Source organism: Anguilla anguilla, chromosome 7 (assembly GCF_013347855.1).
Source record: "Anguilla anguilla isolate fAngAng1 chromosome 7, fAngAng1.pri, whole genome shotgun sequence".
In the NCBI taxonomy this organism is placed as follows: domain Eukaryota; kingdom Metazoa; phylum Chordata; class Actinopteri; order Anguilliformes; family Anguillidae; genus Anguilla; species Anguilla anguilla.
The window spans coordinates 19,977,553-19,993,783 of record NC_049207.1 but is presented as its reverse complement, the minus strand read 5'-3'; the positions used below and the strand labels follow the sequence as shown (position 1 = coordinate 19,993,783).

The following is a 16,231-nucleotide window of genomic DNA, read 5'->3' as shown; positions in this document are numbered from 1 at the left end:
TCAATGACAGATGGGGTTTGATGGGAGCAGGGGCAACAAGTACCAGGAGAGGCAAGGTTGTGCTTCCAATAAAAATAAATACAAAACAGAAAGCACACCTCTCTCAGGCTGTGAGAGGAATTTAGCTGGTGCTCACGCTGGGAGGTGGGAGATGGGGGGAAGCCCCCTTCGCACTCAGAACCATATGGCAGTTATTAAGTGAGCTGGAGCCCAGCCAGCTTGCAAGTGCGATGTGTCTGGAGCTCTCTGGAGCTCAAGAGGCAGAAAGCCATCTTCTCTGGCACTCAGAGCGTATGTGGGATTTTAGCACCTGATGGTTTGTGTGCGGAGCAGATTGAAAATAAACGGAGATGTTTAACGCAAAGTGCAGTCAGAATTTCTCACCTACACACGACATACGTACAAGCGCCAGCTCTCTTCTCACTGGAACACAACATGAAGTCACACAACCTCTAATCTGCTCGTAATTTATAGTGACACATGCCCGCTGGCACAAAACATGCAGTCAGTTTCCATGGCATGAAACACAATACACTTAAACACTGCTGTGGTGCTTAACATGAAGTTGTCATTGTTATTCAAGGGAATATGAACTATTTTGGTAAAATCTGAATTGTGAAAGAACAGGAATGGTTTTGCCACTTTTCATTGTGTGTTACAGGTAGATAAGCACAAACTAATAGTAAAAGTATAATAAATGATCAAAATGCAGGTCTGTTTGCAAGGATCGTGCTTAAATCCTTGACAAAACATATGTTATGCATTTAGGCCTGCACCAAAACTGTTTGTGCTTTTAACATGGAGGTTCATAAGTATCATATGAAGTCCATAAGAATATAATATAAAAAGAAAAATCCTGACAGATTCTATGGAGAGAAACCTCACAGTCTGAGGTGGAAGCTGCTGATTGGTCAGTCGCAACCTCACTGACACTCACCCTCCTGAGCAGAGATACCATGCCCTTGGACCATGTGGAGGAGTAGTGCACACGCTCACCACGGAACATGTTGATGATGTCATCTACCGCAGTACTGGAGTGGATGTCATACGGCCGCTGGGAAAGCAAGAAGACATTCAAAGGCTTTTTCTAATACAACTCTGTTGCTCTAATTACACTTGTTACATAGGCCTGGATTCAATTAACATACCTCCTCAAAATTAAACTTGAATTAAATGTAATATATAGTTAAATGAAATTGATTATTTTCCTCATAAATACATTTTTGACAGGTTTAGCCATCACCCTAATTATCTCTCAAAGATAAAACATTGAACATTTATTCATTTCAAGTCAAAATTTAAGATGTTGATTCTGTCATGGCCTCGATATTCCAAAAACTGTTCTTAAATTTTCTCCTCAAATCCAACTCGTTTAGCACTAAACATATTCAAAGTATATTCAATACACAATCAGCCAGTTCTCACAAGCAAAATTGCATGTAATTGCAAACATCAAATTCATAAAACAAAAGACCATTTTATTGACCAACTTAATAAAAACATATTGTTCCTTCATTTTATTCAACTGGTTTCCCCTCTTTCACTGATATACCTGTATGCACCATGTAAACTGCATGTTTTAGTTGGAGAACAAGGAATTCTATTTGCAATTCTCTCCTGGAAATGACAGGCTGGGGTATCTGAATAGTTTCTTTCAGGCACTATTGGCACGTACAGTTGGAATTAGTTGTGAATGCTTTAATACCAGGATGAATCAGGATTCTGGAATCTCAGCAGACAGGAAGACATGGGGGTGGGGTAGCCCTTTGTGTTACAATTGCAAACCAGGGCACCAGAAAGCCTCCCAGTCCAAGGCTCCACCATCGTCATGGCAACTCAACATGAACTTCACCATAAGTGGTAGAAAAAAATAAGATTCTCATTTCTCATTCTTTTTTTCCCCCAAGGTAACCCTTTGCTCTTTTTAAATGTACTAACTGCAGACATAAGTACAGATAGTGATTATACGCAGTTCATACATAAGCAGAGGTTTGTGCTAACATGTCACTCCTAAACCAACAGGTACAGTCACTGAACAGTGAATTTAGCTACAGCACCTGTTAGTAAGGTTCTGTAGCACCGTTACTAACCTCTAGTAAGTCTAGAGTCCCTTTTGTCTACAGAGATGTAGACCTATGATGCATTAGGTATTGTGAACAGCCCATAGAGAGATGCACTGTTCAAAGGAAGTATGCACTAATGACAGCACATTCAGAGATTTGCACTTCTAACGCAATATGCATTATAAAAATCCCATTCAGAGCTACATAGCACACATACATTTGTGGAGAGGGCATTAGAAATGCAGATGCTTTCAAACAGCCAAAATTTTCAATAGCGTTAGCAGAAATTCAATGCTATAGCGCAGTGTGCATTACAAACGGTGCATTAGCTGAAATGCATGGGTCTAATGCAGTAATGTTGGGAGAGATGCGCATCTCTAATGCAGTGTCATGTCCGCATCGCCACGCCAACAGAGGACAGAGAGGAATTCATCATCACCCGAGGCTAGGCCTGTACATTAGCGTCTGATGCCCCCACCCGCGCTCCACTTGCCCCCCAAGCAAGCAGAGTAATCCAGCCCAGCGGTCTTTGACAGGGGGATGGAGGTGGGGGGATTTGTCTGGCCTTTAACAGGCAGCAGAGAGGTGATAATGGTCACCTGTACCATGCTGCTGTGCTCCAGCAGGTGTTTCCGGGAGATTGGAAGGCAGTTTCACGGAGTCTGACACTCCATTTGGCATCACTGACTACACGGAGCAGTTCAGACCGGAGGCAGTTACTGACACGAGGCCTTCTAACGTGGGAACATTAAGCAGATTCCAAGGACACTTAAATGGAATTCGCATATGCACTTTCACCTAACATACAATGCAAATTTATGGTTCAGTTAATTAATCGTGAATTAGTTGTAGAAAGCCTGTGACTAGCTTCAAAGGAGAATTAGTGTATGAATCAGCCCAGGCTCTAATACTTCAGTGCCACTGGGAAAGGTAATTAAATTCCAACTAATTTACAACAGTAGACTAGTTCAGAGTGATGACTGGTAGCTTTGTAGAGCTCAAGCACACATAAGGTAATTCCTTCAATGTCGTTGCTGAGATTTCTCCAAACAAAGCCAACATTGCACTCTATTCTTTCTGGTCCTGTCTGATCTTCCTCATCCTCTGCCTCTATCAGGAATCGATATCTAATCCACCAATCAGACTCATTTATCAAAAAAAAAAAAAAAAAATTCCAAAAAAGATGTAAGTGCGGCTGCTCCAACCACATGTGTACAGCCTGGACTCGAGTGATCTGCTTCAGACGGGCTGGGATAGGTGGAAACACAGGCATTACACACACTCCTCCAACGCCTGCCCTCGGTGTGGGTGTGTTTTTCCAGTGTGACGTGTTCACTGACAGGCGTCAGAGCTCGCTCCTCAGGTCTGGTCTCCCAGGTTCTATCCCTGGTCAGCTGCCGTTATTGCCTGAGCCCCGGCTGCTTGTTATCAGATGGCGGTGTCTAGCCTGGATTAGAGTACTCTCGCCGGTGTACTTTCAACAGTTACAGCCGAGCAATCCCAGCGACCGGGTGTGCTTGCTTTAGATTGTCTGAAGAATGACACCTCAGCTGGGCTGTAACGAAATACGCACGTTCTACGCTCCTCTCCATCTTAGGTAGCCTGGTGTTTTGTGAACCCATGTTGAGCATAAGAACATGACGGGTGTTATTAATCTAGAATTATTCCGGAAGGCTTTCTGCTTGTTCTCCTTGTTGTACAATCACTCACTGATTGGGTTGATAGCCTGCATTGATTCGAGGTAATGACAGACTATTCTTGATTGAATGCTGCTGCAGAAAACTAGTTAAACCTGATCATTTCTGAAACAATTCGGATTTTGTTGAGTCTAGATGACATTACTATGAGGATTTTACAGTTTCTTTTATATAAGATCCTTTAAATTGTATAATGGTATTTATCAAGCAGATACTGCTTTTGAATCTTGGATATTGTAAACCGAAGACCTGCTGACACACGTGAGGTGGATAACTGTGGACACTATAATGAATGACAAAACAATTAAAAAACAAACTGGTCCCAAACGAACATGCCCTGCAGAGGTCTTATACTGAACCTGAAAGGAGAATTCTTTTGTACTCATGGTAAGGAACATATGTTTCAAAGCAGAATTATCCATATTCCCTCTCCTTCCTCCCACCCTCTGTATATCCACGTACTGACGAGTTTGAAATGTATGTATAAGTTTGTGTTTGTGTGTGCACGCGCGTGTGTGCACATATACGTGTCTGCATGTGTGCATGTGTTTAGATGTGCGTGTGTGCATGTGAGGTTGTGTATATGTGTGTGTATTTGGCATATGCTATCCATTTTATTTCATGTCTAGTCCACAACCTATACATATTAACTTTGTACTTCAAGATACATTACGACTGGAGGTAGGGATGCATACACTACAGAACTCTAAATATTAAGGGCTGGAGGACCCTAGGTTATTCTGTAACTCTAGGTTATCATTTTAGAAATAGTGGACAATGTACTATACTTTGCAGATGTCAATTTATGTACTGTCAAGGAGCACTCAGCAAGCAAACAAAGACAAAAATGGAAATGTGCGGTTTAGCCACATTGATAAAACATTGTACATGACATGTTATTCTTTGTTTTAGGAAACAAATTTTCCCACTTTTTGAGACCAATTGTATGGTCACACTGAAGTGTCACCACGGTAACCCGTTTCTACCCTTGATCTTACCCATCCACGTAGCAGCTCGTATGCCGTCACCCCTAGAGACCACCAGTCCACAGGATAGGAGTAACCAGGACCTCCATCTATAAAGGACTGGAACACTTCTGGAGCTATGAGACAGACATGCCCCAAAAAAATATAGGTAAAAGGGAACATATGTACGCATCATCGCACATCACACACCTATTCCTCTGCACGGTGTGTATATAGACAAGCATACCTATATGTGTGTGCGTGCGTACAGTGTTAATATCGGACTGTGATGCATCATATCTTCCATTGCAAACTTTCGCTACCAATTGTACTTTCCTGGGTTTGTACCAGGGGTATACAATTCCATTCTTGGAGAGTCGGTGTATGGCAGATTTTTCCTTTCATCATTATCTAATTAGTGCTCTATAACAATGCCAGTGCAGTAGTAGATTACACTGCAGCAAAGCATTTAGCAGAACAAGTACCACCTGTGATTCATAGGTTTATCAGTACATTAAGATAAAATTAAGAATCACATAAGTGATTGTGCTAAGAAGTTGGAACAAAATACCAAAATGTATATTCTTGGGTTCTGCTCTCCTCACACTAGGCTTGTCAACATCACTTCTGTCACTCTTGCACTGGTTATGAGTAATGACTGATTGACGACTGAGTAAATACAACGTGTTAGTTACATTCGTATTATTAATAAACCAAGAGAAAATCATCAAGGCACAATACATTGGCAGAGGCTGTTATTATTGTATATTATTGTGCACCCAAATATATTTTTCCTGGCATGAGATCTTTCTGGCGAGCCTCCAGCAGGTCAGGTGCCATTAGCTGAAATCTATCTTGGCTAATTGCATTGGGTCCATGTTAGCATGACAGCACAGAGTGTGGCCAGGCAGAAGATGTCTGTCTTTCTTCTGCTGGTTACTCCTCAGAGGAAGCCTTTTAAGAAAACCAACGGGGGCCTGCTGTGCCCAGCTATTAAGAGCTGAGAGAAACAGTAAAGGCCCAAATCCCTCTGTCCCTGAGCAACACACGCACACACACACACACACACACACACACACACACACACACACACATATACACACACACATGCACGCACACACACGTGTACTCACACACACACACACACACACACACACACACACACACACATATACACACACACATGCACGCACACACACGTGTACTCACACACACACACACACACACACACACACACACACACACACATGCACACATCACCCCTCCCCCCCATGTAAATTTTACCACTTATTCTACAGCTGTCACTTTCAGCCCCAGAGTGACAGGCAAAATATCAATTCTAAATCAGAGACCATTCACACAGTTGTCCATTGGTTTCACAGTCCAGCGGCTTCCTTTTTAGCACCTGTTCCTGAGACTTCCTGTTTTTTGTTTTTTTTAAATCTCAGCCATGGAGGGATGTGCCCCCTTTTAAGCCAAAATGATGTCCTGAAACATTAAGACTCACATATTAAGGCTTCGGGCTCTTCTCTCTTGTGAGCTTGAAATTCTCAAAATGCCTGCCCTCAAAGAAGCACCGTTCTATTCTTGTCATTTGGGGCGAGGGGGAGGGGGTTTGTCCCTTCGAATAAAATGTGTTTGGTGAAATGGATGACTCTGCATGGCAAAGTGTTCTGTGGAACACAGAAGCACTGCACATTTCTACCTGCAGCTGGTCATGAATTGCAAAAAAGTGAAATTCCGTGGCGATGATCGCACCCGTTTGTTAAAACACATTCACCTGGTCGATACAATGTGTTCTCGCTTGAGACGGTTGGAAAAAAATTAATTCACCTCTGTGCGTTTTCGAGCAGGGAAAGGAACACGAGGGTGATTGATGCATGCAAACGATTGCAGGTGCAGCCTCACTGCTGAGATACGGAGAAAACATCCACTTTCAGCCTGGGACATTTTATTGGCACAATTGAAGGAGGCAAGAACTGCGGAACAACGAACGACGCAGTTCCAACTCACCCCAGACAAAGCCATATGGAAAATCAATCTCTAAATGCAAACAGATGCTGTGAAGAGCCCATTGCTTCTCACTGTAAGCAGGCAGACAGATTGCGCTGTTTGGCAAATGCCTCATTAAATAGATATTTGCATCACTTTTTCAGCTTGGGAATGCATAATTCCTTCTAATAGATTGTGTCTGCATGACAGCTCTTGAATTCCTGAACATGTAGCCTTCTGCGTAATGTCAAAACAAAGTTTGATAGAATAAACTTGGTGATGAATTACCTGTTCGGCTTCATCTGTTAGTGTTTTGGTCTCGTTTGGTTGGTTTCTGACAAGGTTGAACCTTCCCTCACAGTTCCTGTGCTTCAGCTCAGTGTGTTTACTTAGAAACGAGTCAGTGACAAAACAGAGGCTGCCAGTGGATTTTCGTTTTCCACTCATACGTTATGCCCGAATGAGTCCGTATTCCAATGCCCCTGCCTTCCTAATGCCGCTCTATCTGCATTTTAGTCTCTGTCTCTTTCTCTCTCGCACTGTGTTTCTGTCTCTCTCTCTCTCTCTCTCTGTCACTGTCTGCTTCTGTTCCGGCCTCTCTCTCTCGCTCTCTGTCACTGTTTGTCTGTTTCTGTCTGTCTCTCCCTCTGTCTGCCTGTCTGCTTTTGTTTTTGTCTCTATCTCTCTGCTTGGCCTGGCCCTAAGTGCATCTGACTGTCATTGTGTGACGGAAAATGCAGTGTTCTGTACTCAGAGCTTCATCACTGTACCATTTATACCACTCTGCAGCGTTACCAAACAACAATAATTTCAAATTCAATTTGTCTCACTTTGTCAATTTTTAGCGTGAAGTTCTCCTTTCCATAACGATGTTTACTACTCTAAGTCTAATGATATCGGAGAGCATATTACAATTATTTGGTATAGCAGCCAGCCAACTGAAGCCTAACAAATGATCTTATTTGGACAGAAAAAATGGAAATATTACACGTGAACCATATATAACAGCATTGTCGCTTCACAAATGATGTAGCTCCAAATTTCGGAAACTACTTTGTGGGTATTTAGGCATCCAATTAAAATCCAATCATAGCAGCCCTTTTCACAGACAAATTGCATGAATTACACATGAGCAGGTATTCATTTCCATATCTACTAAAACAAAGAGGAAATGCTCAGATAAGCTGTGATGGTGATGCTATCTCAGCCAATAGGCCCGTACACAGACTGTAAGGTCAGAGACACAGGACGGAACACTAGTCTCCCAGCGCTTGCTTATTGATCGCATCTGATACCTTGATCACAAATCTGCTCTTTTTTTTTTTTTAACTTTTGGAACAAAGACATATAAGAAAGTGGAGAAGAGCCAAGATTTCCCAGAAAGGAAATCAAAACTAATACACAGAAAATATGAAAACTCTTGAGCACTGAAGAAATACATTTGCGCAGTTTAAGCACTGAAGAAATGCGCAAAGCGATATTTGTGCTTGCACATATACATCAGTGTAGTTAGCCCTTTTTTTTAACTGCCTGTGGCTACTTACTCGCTTAATGCAGTTTACGCTAATAAGTTAATTTCTTCAGTACTCTTCAGATTTTTTCTTCTGATTTCTTGTTTATTACTTTTGAATCAAGCACAGGAATGTTTTATTTAACTCAATTTTTGTGAGTCTTGCAAGGAAATTGACATCACATAGCAAACTAAGTCAATTAAAAAGGCTAGAATACAGTCTAGCACTAGTGACCCTTGAGCAAATTATTTGATTGCAGAATTCAGTCGACCCTGAAAATGTTGCTTTCAGACAGATTTTGTAAATGAGGCTCATCTGTGGACCCAAAGCAGAAGTGGCCATGGCACTCACCCATGTAGGGCTTGGTCCCAGCCATGGATGTGGCTTTCTCTGAGTCCCCCAGCACAGTGGCAATGTTGAAATCTGTGATGTGCACGTGGCCTATGAAGAACAGATCACAGTTCGGTCACTTAGAGGGATTCGTAAGGATGGTTGCTACTGTATCCTGTGGTTAAGGTGGTGAAACAATAAAATAAATGACTTGGTGCCAATGCATGCATGCATGGATGAAAATGGTAAACCTTTCTATGGATTGATCATAACTGTCACACAAAGACACACAAGTTCACAGGCATTTGTGTGCGTGTGTGCGTGTGTGTGGTGTCTAAACTGTCACCTTCGATAAGACTCATTAAATGAATTATGTAGGGCACCATGTTTCCTTTACACATCGTGAGCAGCTTTAGAGCTTTGCAGGCACAGGGCACTGTTCTGGGTTAGCTGTGCAACTGGTGCCCTCTGGACAGGAGGGTTTGTACCCCACACGGGCTAACCTGCCACATCCTTAACCTCCGGTGAGGGCATTCTCTCCAATTATAACCAAAGAGAAAGAACGCGATGCTGTTCACATTTCTCTGGCTACAAGTGTCAGCCGTATGAACAGTAATTAATCCCACTTGAGATCCAATGAGCAGAAATGGTCCATAACTGTCAATGGACAGCATGCCTGAGGGCAGGATCGGGCAAGCGTACCCCAGCACAGCGTTACTGAGACCAGAGACACGTTCCTCTTGATGTACTTTCTCCATTGACCGCTGTTCATTATTGCATGTAATTAATGGCTCACCACTCTTAATTCAAAAGGCTGAGCTGCCAGAAGCGAGAGAGCAGTCCTGTCAAAACTGAGATGACTGTCCAGAGCCAACACCCCCCCCCCCCAACCTCCACCCCTTCCCCCACCTGTCAGTGATGTAAAATTCTGTAACCCTAGTCCTGAAAAGCAGCAGGGTCTGCTGTTTTTTCATGGTAGTCAGCATTTAATTGAGAAGTTAAATAAGCTGATTGCACAACTAATCTGGCTTCTTGGGTCTGAATTGCTGGTGGTTTTAAGATGGAAACAAAAAACATTAGTCTGTGCAGCTCTCCGTGACCAGGGTTTGAAAGCCATGATGTAGCAATTGTAATAGTTTGCAGCTCAAAGCTACTGTACTCTGTCAATATGAGGAAGCACACACCGCTAGGTCAGTCAGATGGTAAGAAATGCAGCAACTGGAAGTTAAAACAAACAAACAAACAAACAGACAGCAACAGAGAGGAGGTCTGGGAGCACAACATATTGGAGGCAAAGGGAGGTTTTTGTTCTAAGGAGAATTTTGGTTTGGTAGCTCTCTTTTCTGGAAGGTCGATGACAGCAACAGGGCTATTTTGTGTTTCCCACCTATATTCTGTTTATTTATTTTTTGATCTCTACTCTGGCCATTTATTTTGTGTGTTTTTGTCTTGTTTGTCCACCAGCGAAGTCCACCACTTTTCTTTTTTGTTATCTGCTTTGTGTGTTATAAAAAACAGTAACAAAACAAAACAATTGAACTACAAAAAGAAGCTCAACGAAATGGCACACCAACCGATTCGGGGGCCTAGCCAAGCCCAGAACAATCAGCTTGTTGCGGCTTGGTTGAACCACCATCCACCAGTTGGTTTGTTAGCCTTCTAGCTCAGGGGTTCCATGGAGTTGGAGTCCACCTCTGTTGGAAGCGCCCCGCTTTGTACTTTAACAGCAATCTGTCATTGCGTCAATGCCAATCGAATTCCGCTAACTGAACTGCATAGGCCTAGAAGGACAGACTGTGCCAGGATAGTGGATTAAGATGAATGGAATGCTAAGGATTAGTTGAAACAGAAATTAGACTACAGCCTGAATTTGAACTTGAAAATCTACAGTGATCCACGACAGACATGTACGTTTGATCTGGCTAAAAAATATTTACTTAGTTCCTAAATTTAATGAAAAGGAAATGGAAGTGTTTTTATTTCATTTGAGAAGGTGGCCAATTGCGTTCTGTTGAATTTTAAGCACTTCTTCTACGGTGTGTGTTAGTCCAAGATTTATCCCACTCTTGACACGCAATCGTCCGATTACTTGGTCAAAGCAGCCATTCTTTCGTCTATGAGCAGGATTGGGAAAGGCATTTTGTCTGAATTTGCTGAACAGAAAGTGACAGTTTTTGACTATGAGGGGTGGAAGTAACAAAAATGATTAAAATCAAATAAATTAAACCAGGGCGCATGTGTCAAATAGCAAGCCTTTTGTTGGAGTATTTCAATAACAAGATGTGGCTATGTGCTGTATAAACAACATTTCAACTAATTGAATTTGATTTGGGGAGTTAGACACCATCTCTTCAGTCAGTGCCACGTTTTACGCTTTTAATTTAGTAAATAGGCCTATCAATCATCGCATCCCCCTTTGGTTACACTTCCTAGCCCCTTTTTCAACCTCTTAGTTAAATGAGTACGGTGTATAATGCGGTGTGTAATATCATTTTCAACATCAGTGAGTATTGAAAGTATTCAATTTTTGGTCAGATTGCTGAAGCTGATCGTATCAATCAAAAGACTCAAAGGTTTGAGCTTCTTTTTCACTTCACACTCAGGAAGAACTTTTCTGTGAAAGGGGCTAGTTACCAAGGCGAGAAGAATAACTGAAGACATGCATGTGCTTTTCATGCGAGTGCCCAAGCTGAGAGAGGTCCATAAGAAAAGCTTAAGTAATTAAGTGTGATTCATTTGAAGCCAGCTCTGTACTATGACTCACCATACAGTGCTATTCATTCAAAATCACCACTGTGTATCACAGTTTCTCAGACAGGTGTATCACAAACAGGTACACGGAAGGGCAAAAATTTAAATATTAAAAGGATCTAAAAAGGAGGATAATTTGCTTATTCAAACCCACGAGAGTGTTCTGTCGGTTGGAGTAAAGGACCTGCCTAAAGACTAAGAGAAGATGAGGCGTTACTCATGATAAATGAAATGACAGGACTCCACAAACCTGGCATAGGGAGGCGGTGAGGTAGAGAAGAGGCAGAGTGATCGAGAGATTGCAGGAAAGAGTGATGGCAAGGTAAAGAGGGAAGTGCAATGGAGAGATGAGTCAAGACAGAGAGAAAGAGGTGTTATTAATTTAATACTAGCTTCGGGCCGGAAGCATATTTTTCCCTTATGATTTCAGAAAAATGCATGGTAATATCTGGCTGCCTCTCCTGTGGACCAGACAGCATTTCACCACGCCGCAAGGCTGTTGGATCAAGGTCTAATTTAGCAACATTGGAAAATATCTGTGTCTTTCAGCAGGTTTTGTAATACAACAGACAAGACTATTGTCAGTGCTTCTGCAGGTCAAAAATAGTTTTCAATGAATTCTGCACCCTGCTGCTCTTCTTTAGTTAATGAAAGAAGAAATGTCTCGAACAGAGTTGATTTTTCATGCTTCTTAATTCATTTTTATTCTAAGAGATGTGGGCAGTCTTGTTTTCCCTTGTTTAACACACTTTGTGGACTTCTGCAACTCTAAAGCTAAGCCTGCCTCCTTACTAACGGCTGTTATTAAATGTGTGTGAGCTCTGTTACGGTCTGGCCATTAGCGAATGAGACGCAAAGGAAGAAAAAGAAGCTTGGTTACGCTTTCGTATGGCCGTAATTGTGGGTTAAGCACTAAGTGCTCTGGAAGCACACAGCTGTGTCACGGCTGGAAGAGTAAGGGGTAGGCTTTTGGCTTGACCTTAATGCAGGGACACTGCTCTTGTGATAAAGTTCTGTGCACTACCTTTAACTGGCTGCTTCTACCATCACAGAGAGACAGATTATCCTGACCTGTCTGCTTTCCTCAGTCCAATGCGTACTGCCAGGATTTCATATGGGCACATTTCAAAAACCACTTACAATGCTCTCCATGATATATTGTCCATTTATTATTTACAGAATTTATAAAATAGACAGAAGAAAAGAACAGATACATCCAAACATTCTCTTTGTCTCAGTAAAAGATTTATATATTGCGCTGACTGCAAAAAACTATCCTTTGGCTTAATGGTTTTTTCTGCAGAGCACCACATATCACAAATGTAACCGCAAGCTGTCCCAATGAACAAAGGAATGGATGAGGGAATGAGAGAATGAATGACGCATTGAACGAACAGGTGCAGCTTACCGTGTTCATCTAGGAGAATGTTGTCAGGTTTTATGTCTCTGAAAAACAGGAGGAAAAAAGAGGGATGAGGACCAAAAATGCTGGAGGAGTGCAGCTCCTTCACAGCAGGAAACGAAAGAGAGTTAAGGGGCCTGCAGAAAGCAGGGGATTGGGCAGAAGGGGGGGTGAGGATCGCACACTGACTGGCCCTCAGGCTGATTTTTGTCGTTGATTTGATGGCTTGCATTCCCTCCCTTGTGGTATGCCATGACACAGAATCTACAGCAAATGCCAGGATGGATCCCAGTTAACAGTTCAGAGAGGGCAGAAATATTTTTAGAAGAGCAGATGACATTTGCTTCTCGGGTTTTTTTTTATAAATATCCACTCAAATGAAAATTAAGTATGGCATTTGCATAGCCCACAAAAAAAAAACACTAAAAGGGCAATCAGAGATGTTTCAATCAGATGTTCCTTCTTTAGTTAATATGCAAAATGATTTCCCAAGCAGCTTTCTTCTGCAAGAGCCAGGTTATTACCATCACAACAAACTCTGCTCCTCAAATTGTGAAATGTCACTTGCCGTATTTACCAAGATTATGAGCTATTTGTTGCAACAATGACAAGTTGATGTTATAAAGATATATTATCACTTGAAGTACTCACACCAGTTCATGAAGCCAGTCTGATTGTATATAGCCATGAGGTGGCTTTATTGAAAAAACAAATGCATATTACGTTTTAATTACATGTACCCCAGCAGGCCTTTTTAGGAATGACAAGTTTAATGCAAAAAAAAACCAAAAAAAAAAAGACCCTGATCATTAATATTGATTATTGGCAGTTAAACCTCATATTTCTTCCAAACCATGGTTGTATTCTATGGCTGTCATGCTGTGTTCCTACACACAGCCCCTGTTGCCCCGAGAGAGGTGTCGCGTTTCTCAGCATCACTAATAGACTTTTCCTGTCAGCTCCCCATTCACGGCAACAGGTAATCCCCCCCCCCCCCCCCCCCCCCCCCCCCACCTCGGCTGTCAGGTCACAGCTGTCCTACCCTGATCGGAGATCAGCTTTGGTGACGTCTCACCTTTGAGGAATGCAGATAAACAAGGTGAGGAGTGTCTGGAAAGCACAGACGGACCCTAAAGCCCCGCGGAAGTGAGTCGCAAGTCATCCTGGGGAAACCTTGGTGTTGGCTGTTTTTCAATCCAAGTATCTTTACACAGAAATGTTTTTTCACATGATTTTGTGGCTAGTGGGACAGCCCTGACCAGGAAAGTTCATATCAGAAGTTCACATTGTTTATATCAGAACCAAATTTTACTCCAAGTCAAAATATGCTACCTGCTGGCTCTCTGCTTGCACTGTGTGGGATCACTCACTTCCTGTCACAGATAGGCCCACTTGCCATGTTTACAGGTGTTCATGTGTGGTGGATACATCAGGTGAATTAAGCCACTCTTGGTTGAAATGAGTGCAAAAAAGCTGCAATCAAAAAAATGTTTGCTTATTTTGCACCAATGGACACACAGCTATTGCAGTCTGATAACAATGGATTAAAATGTAATTTATAGATTATATTGTAATCTATCTGCAAGAGTGGGTTAGCAGCTCAGAAATTGAATACGACAAGCAAGATTGTCGAAATCAGATAATATCACCGTGTGCTTTAGAAATATCAGCCTACTGCACAAATTAGTAATTTACCACAGTGAGCAAAACATCAGTGACCTGCATGCAAAGTATTAGGGCACCTGTGAAGCAAATTAATTAAATGCACTTTATTAGCAATAATGTAACATTTACCATTCTGTTACTTGCTTGCAGCAATTAGTTTGTAGGTTTCTGTAATAGATTTCACAGTGTGAACAAACATAATACTGACCGACTTTGAAAATGAAAATGTAAAGGAGGGTGCATTATTATTAGAATTTTGTCATGGTAGATGCCTAACAACAAGAAATTGCAAATGGCAGAACTGCAGTAGATTTTCATATATATATCATTATGTCCACCCGGGAGAAGTTTGATGTGCTTCAAACATGGAAAGTAAGATGATCAATTTATTTATTTTCTTTTTGTCATCAAGAAGAAAATGTTATTTCAAATGTACAGGTTTGATGGTTTACATTTGCATTTTAATTATGATAGGGTTGTGTCAGGTAGAGTATGATATCCATCCATTATCTATATCCTGAGCAAGGTCGCAGGGGTATTGCAGCCTATTCCAGCATGCATTGGGCGAGAGGCAGGAATACACCCTTGACAGGCTGCCAATCTATCGCTGGGCACACACACCATTCACTGACTCACACACTCATAATTAGAATTTTCTCACTATTTCTGCGCACATCTAATGAAAACAAAATGCAATTGCCGATTTCCATTTAAATTTTAAATACGACCATATTATGCCTCTATAATAAACCCCCAATGTGTGATGTAGTATGATCACACAACAAACATACGGTCATGTTACTACCACCTGCCGGTAGAATTTTGGAATTTTCACTCGGTCTGGAAAGGGGTATTAGTTGCACAAATTCCAAGTCTACACAAACAGCAAATACAATATAATTCAGCAGGGCAACGTGCATATCGACTTAAATAAAAAGCAACACAGGTTCTCTTCCAAAAATATCACAGGATCTACCCATTATACAAGTTGCTGTGATTACCAAAATAGTCCTTGATAATTCAGAGCTACTTTAATTACGGTACAAATTGCACTACTTTGCATGTTGAAAATAACCCCAATTTTAAGGGCAGCAACGTTAAGAAGCCTTTTGTGGCTGGAAAACTTTGACAGTCAAAGCAAGTACTAAAAATAGATCTACTGTACATTTCCCCCGACATTAAATTTTGACCAGAATGCTTTGCAGATCTACAGCTACAGACTATACAGATTCTGCAGTAAGGATTTGGTCATTATACAGTAATATTTCTGTGAAAACTACCGAAACCATTTACAGAGCGGCAATATGTTCTACCTGAAATGGAACTGAGACTGAAATGTAACAACATGGGAGCGGAGTATTCACCTTAACAACATCTGATGTGTCTGGAGGCCAATCATGAAATTTTATTGCCAACTGCAAAACGCTTTGTTTCTTTGGGTTGACACTCGAGTTCAAACCAATGAATTGAAAAATAATTTGTCTTTATTTCTTTCTTATCTATTTCCAACAAATAGCTTTGATGGTGTCCAAACTGCTCATGCGGTCATTAGAATCCTATTAGTTCTACAGTGGTGGCGATTTGACGCCTTTCCAACGCCCATTTGCTTCGAGTCATCCCTGGGCACAAGCAGATTTATGACTCGGGTGACATCATTTAATCAGGGCACTGAGCGGTGTCATTTGGCCGAGATTTAAAGGAAAGCAATTTCCATGCGCAGTGATTGGAGATAAATAAAATGGACAGACTGAAAAACAAAAAAATGTCTAGAATCCTGTCAAGGTCACATTTTTCTTTAACAGAAGCCTTCTGCATTTTTAACAGTGCTACTGTAGTATTTAATTTGGCAGAGACA

The 16,231-nt window shown here is 41.6% G+C and overlaps 1 protein-coding gene across 1 annotated transcript in view; it reads right to left on the bottom strand.

The window, feature by feature from the left end:
* Positions 1-16,231, bottom strand: part of LOC118231236 (serine/threonine-protein kinase 32B-like) — a 56,860-nt gene that overhangs the window by 11,144 nt on the left and 29,485 nt on the right. The window contains exons 5-8 of the mRNA XM_035424880.1: positions 12,718-12,755; positions 8,580-8,669; positions 4,759-4,862; positions 938-1,054 (exon numbers count right to left, since the gene is read on the bottom strand). Of these exons, the coding sequence (XP_035280771.1) occupies positions 938-1,054; positions 4,759-4,862; positions 8,580-8,669; positions 12,718-12,755 (349 nt within the window). The remainder of the gene's footprint in view (positions 1-937; positions 1,055-4,758; positions 4,863-8,579; positions 8,670-12,717; positions 12,756-16,231) is intronic.